At 47.0% G+C, this 5000-nt stretch overlaps 1 protein-coding gene across 2 annotated transcripts in view; it reads right to left on the bottom strand.

Moving 5' to 3' along the window:
* Positions 1-3214, bottom strand: part of tmc7 (transmembrane channel like 7) — an 8293-nt gene extending 5079 nt beyond the window's left edge. For both annotated transcript variants that reach the window (XM_073908956.1, XM_073908958.1), the window contains exons 1-6: positions 3073-3214; positions 1893-2133; positions 1103-1251; positions 502-657; positions 283-368; positions 1-136 (exon numbers count right to left, since the gene is read on the bottom strand). The exon at positions 1-136 is cut by the window's left edge and continues 7 nt beyond it. In XM_073908956.1, coding sequence (XP_073765057.1) covers positions 1-136; positions 283-368; positions 502-657; positions 1103-1251; positions 1893-2133; positions 3073-3091 — 787 coding nt within the window. In that variant the 5' untranslated portion in view covers positions 3092-3214. The remainder of the gene's footprint in view (positions 137-282; positions 369-501; positions 658-1102; positions 1252-1892; positions 2134-3072) is intronic.
* Between the last annotated feature and the right edge of the window lie 1786 nt (positions 3215-5000).

The following is a 5000-nucleotide window of genomic DNA, read 5'->3' as shown; positions in this document are numbered from 1 at the left end:
CGATCCAGACGAGGCTCAGCAGCAGGTAGCAGATGGTGGACAGCAGGTACGCCAGCGGCAGGTTGTAGGTGAAGCGAGGATGGATGAACTCCGGCTTATAGAACCCGTAGAAGAGATAGGTGCGCTCCAGAAACCCCTGCACACACACACACACGCACACACACACACACTGACAGTTAGGGTGCTTTCACAGCTAGATGTTAGTTTGGGACCCTGGTGTGTGTGTGTGTGTGTGTGTGTGTGTGTCAGAGCAGCACACATTGGCGTTCCTCTTTTCCTCACCGTTCCTGACAGCAGGTCTGTGATGTGCTCGTGAAACACCACCAGACCCTGACGAGACGTGTCCGGATACACACTGCACTCGCTCACTGCAACACACACACACACACACACACAGAGAGACATCAGTGTGTAATCTCTAAGCAACTGCTGTGTGTGTGTGTGTGTGTGTGTGTGTGTGTGTGTGTGTGTGTGTGTGTGTGTGTGTGTGTGTGTGTGTACCGTTGGTTCTGCTGTCGGTGGTGTTGTGCGCCGTGCGGGACGAGATGATCATCGGCAGCATCACGAACACAAACATCAGCAGAAACATGACGAAGTTCAGCAGAACCACGAACCGCAGGAAGGAGAAGTAGGAGAGGATCCCTGTGCCGAACATGCCTGAGGAGCACACACACACACGCACGCACGCACACACACAATCACACACACACACACACACATAAAGACACACAAATGAATAACACAGATGCTGATGGGCAAAGGAAACACAGATATACACACACACACACACTCACACACACACACACACGCACGCACGCACACACACACACACACACACACACACACACATAAAGACACACAAATGAATAACACAGATGCTGATGGGCAAAGGAAACACAGATATACACACACACACACACTCACACACACACACACACGCACGCACGCACACACACTCACACACACACACACACGCACGCACACACACACACACACACACACACACACACATAAAGACACACAAATGAATAACACAGATGCTGATGGGCAAAGGAAACACAGATATACACACACTCACACACACACACACACACACACTGACCCTCGATCAGGTGTATGTCTGCTCTCCAGAGCTGCAGGGCTGCAAGCGCCTCGGCTCCGTCCTCCTTCATCCGCTTCAGTGAGCGACGCACACTCACACTCCACACACCCCAGCCAGAGAGAGCGCCGCCCTGCTGGAGCCGCTGCTGCCTGCGCACACACACACACACACACACACACACTGAAATCTCGCTGTATAGTTAGCTATAGCCGCTAATGTTTCTGAAATCTCTGTATAGTTAGCTATAGCCGCTAATGTTTCTGAAATCTCTGTATAGTTAGCTATAGCCGCTAATGTTTCTGAAATCTCTGTATAGTTAGCTATAGCCGCTAATGTTTCTGAAATCGCTGTATAGTTAGCTATAGCCGCTAATGATTCTGAAATCTCGCTGTATAGTTAGCTATAGCCGCTAATGATTCTGAAATCTCGCTGTATAGTTAGCTATAGCCGCTAATGATTCTGAAATCTCGCTGTATAGTTAGCTATAGCCGCTAATGATTCTGAAATCTCGCTGTATAGTTAGCTATAGCCGCTAATGATTCTGAAATCTCGCTGTATAGTTAGCTATAGCCGCTAATGTTTCTGAAATCTCGTTGTATAGTTAGCTATAGCCGCTAATGTTTCTGAAATCTCGTTGTATAGTTAGCTATAGCCGCTAATGATTCTGAAATCTCGTTGTATAGTTAGCTATAGCCGCTAATGTTTCTGAAATCTCGTTGTATAGTTAGCTATAGCCGCTAATGTTTCTGACTTCCCGCACAGGTGCAGATTAGCGGGGTCATGAACTCACTGTTCCCGCCGTTTCTCCTGCATGCTCATTGGCAGCTCCCTCACCGGTCGGAGCTCCTCCCCACTGTGCACAGGCTTCTGCTCCGCCCACTTCACACTGCTGATTGATGGTTGCCGGCCCCGCCCACTGCCCCGCCTCCTGGTGCTGCTGCTGGACTTCCTGCGGTACAGCAGAGACTGGTAGCTGGGCAGCTGCTCCAGCAGGAGGGGGGCGGCAGGGGCATGGCGGTCGGGGAAAAACACTGACGGACAAACAGCACACACACACACACACATTACTATTACACACACAGTACAGAAACACAACACACAACAATAGAGCGCTACACACAGTCAGGCTTAAGCCTTGCATCACCCACACACGGCAGAGTTAGTGATGATGATGATAATGATGATGTCAGCTATATAAGGGTTAGGGCTGATGATGATGGTGCTAGTGATGATGATGGTGGTCTTAGTCACAGTATGGTCAGTGGTGATGGTGTTGGTGATGGGTTATATGTTATGTGCTGTGCTCAGCTCTTCAGCTCATCGCTGCTGGAATCTTCAGATAGTAATCGTGTATTTTTGTCGTGACCGCAGCTGTAATCACTGCTCTGCAGATGAAGGTGTCGGTACAGTGTTACACTGCGCCTCATCAGATGTGTAACTGATGATGTGTTCAGATCTCGCCTTCACTGCTGTCTGGATAACAGCGATACACCACTGCAGGACACTGAAGATCTGCACTGAGCACAGCTGAAACCCAGTCCTGCTGCCTACAGTGCTGAATGACACATGATCTGATCATCTCTGCACACACACACACGCGCACACACACGCGCACACACACACGCACACACACACACGCACACACACACACACACGCACACACACACACACACACACACACACACACACACACACACACACACACACACGCACGCACACACACACACACACACACACACACACAGCACTGTGACGTCACTGCACTGCACGCACAGACTCGCAGAAGCGCATATTTCCTTTCGGCTGTTCAGTGTCTGACTTTACACACACAAAACAACACAACACAGTTATACTCGGGTCTTCCCTGTTTAGTATTTGTGTGTTAAACTCAGTTGTGTGAGTTTAACACACTCAGCGCGCATGAAACACACATCAATAACTTATACACACTTTGAAAAGGCAAAACTCACCCGCATCAGACGCGTCCATCAGGGTGTGTGTGTGTGTGTGTGTGTGTGTATGTAGTATGTAGTATGTAGTGTGTGTGTTAGTCCAGAGTTGGCGAAAGCGAGCACTGCTCCATGTTGCGAGCTGTAGTGTGTTGTTGTTAGTGTTCGGCACAGTGGGTGGCGTTAGGGTCGATCCTGCAGCAGTGCATGATGGGTAGTGTAGTCCGCAATCTTGCAGCAGTGCATCATGGCTACTGTAGTCCGTGAGTTGTCTTATTTCACATGTAGCAGACGGTAAATAAAAGTGGTAAACCCATGTGAAAGACCATACAAAACATAAACCAGCGCTGAGGTGGAACTTGAATGCATTTATTAGTCGGTATGATCACAGATATCTGTGGCTCAGAGTGATTGAGCAGCTCCACCATCACACTCTGCACAGCAGTGATGAGGCCAGTGTCAGTGTGGTCCAGCAGGGCTGAGCTGACCTCTGCTCGCCTGCCAGTGATGGAGACTGAAGTCTACATGCTCAGATGTTGACAGTAAGCGTTTGACATGAGACGTGTGTGCTTCTGAACACACTTCACCACAGATTGTTTTGTGTTTTCTGTAGAAACAGCAATATATTACACACATTTACTAATCATCGCACCATTTGCGAATACATTTTGCGAGCATCATATTGCACTATTGTAGTAATACTGCAGTCTAACCGCAACACATTGAAGACCATCTGCACATTTGCTTTGTCTGCCAATTTCTGACAGATATTACTGAGCAGGACACTCATCAGAGCCGTGAAGCATTACTTGATTTTAGGTGTTTTTCAGAGGCTAAACACCAGCAAACTGAGCACTCTGCTGTAAAAAAGTGATGTCCACCTGAGATAATGCCAAAGTCGGACATCTTTAACATGTGAACACAATTATAATGGTTCCCAGTATATTAAAATCATGAATCAACATTTAGGCAGTTGTATAGTGTACAGTGTGCCTGTATAGTCATGTCCACATATTGTGATGCTCTGATTCAGGTGTGTGATGTGAGCTGATTCAGGCGGAGTGTACACGGCTGATCTGCTGCTGCTGTGCGCCCTCTGCTGGAGGCGTCTTGCTCTGCTCTTTTACCGTCACACATCTCATTGAATAGACATGATCTGTGCATCATGCACACTTAACACACAGCTTTATTCAATTCAATTCACCTTTATTTGTACAGCGCTTTTACAATGTAGATTGTGTCAAAGCAGCTTCACATTAAAGATCATAGTGAATTGGAACAGTGTAGTTCTCTTGATCTGATTCGGGTTGGTGTTTGCTAATATTTGGTGTTTAGCTGAGTAAGGTACATGTAAAGTTCGTATGATGCAGCACACTTTAAACAGTGTAATGGTAAAGGACTGAATGCAGACGTGTTTGTGTATATAATTGACTCCTGTGATGTCTGATTGGTCTAATGGCATTCATTATATGAGACACAAACGCCACTCGTGTTCTCTGACGTTCCGATGCTAAAAGCTTCACTTTGTCCAGCAGAGGGCGCACAGCAGCAGCAGATCAGCCGTGTCCACTGCCTGAATCAGCTCAGCTCACACACCTGAATCAGTGCATCACAATATGTAGACATGACTAAGTAGGCACACTGTACACTATACAACTGCCTAAATGCTGATTCATGTTGTTAATATACTGGAAATGATTTTACATTTGTTCATATAAGACATCAACTCTGTTGAACTGAGAAGCAGGGTTTTTGTACGTGTGACTGAACCACAGCAGAGTCTTAATGACCTCTCACCTGTTCTCATGTGTATGAGCACAGTACTGTGTAAATCCCGGATGTATGCGGGCTGTCTATGTTAGGGTTAGAGTTAGCCTAACCCTAACCCTAATACACACTCAGGAGGCGGAGATCAATTTACAAAATATCAGTAATTTATTAAATACAAA

This window comes from Danio rerio, chromosome 1 (genome assembly GCF_049306965.1).
Source record: "Danio rerio strain Tuebingen ecotype United States chromosome 1, GRCz12tu, whole genome shotgun sequence".
Classification (NCBI taxonomy): Eukaryota; Metazoa; Chordata; class Actinopteri; order Cypriniformes; family Danionidae; genus Danio; species Danio rerio.
This window is presented reverse-complemented; position numbering and strand designations above follow the sequence as displayed.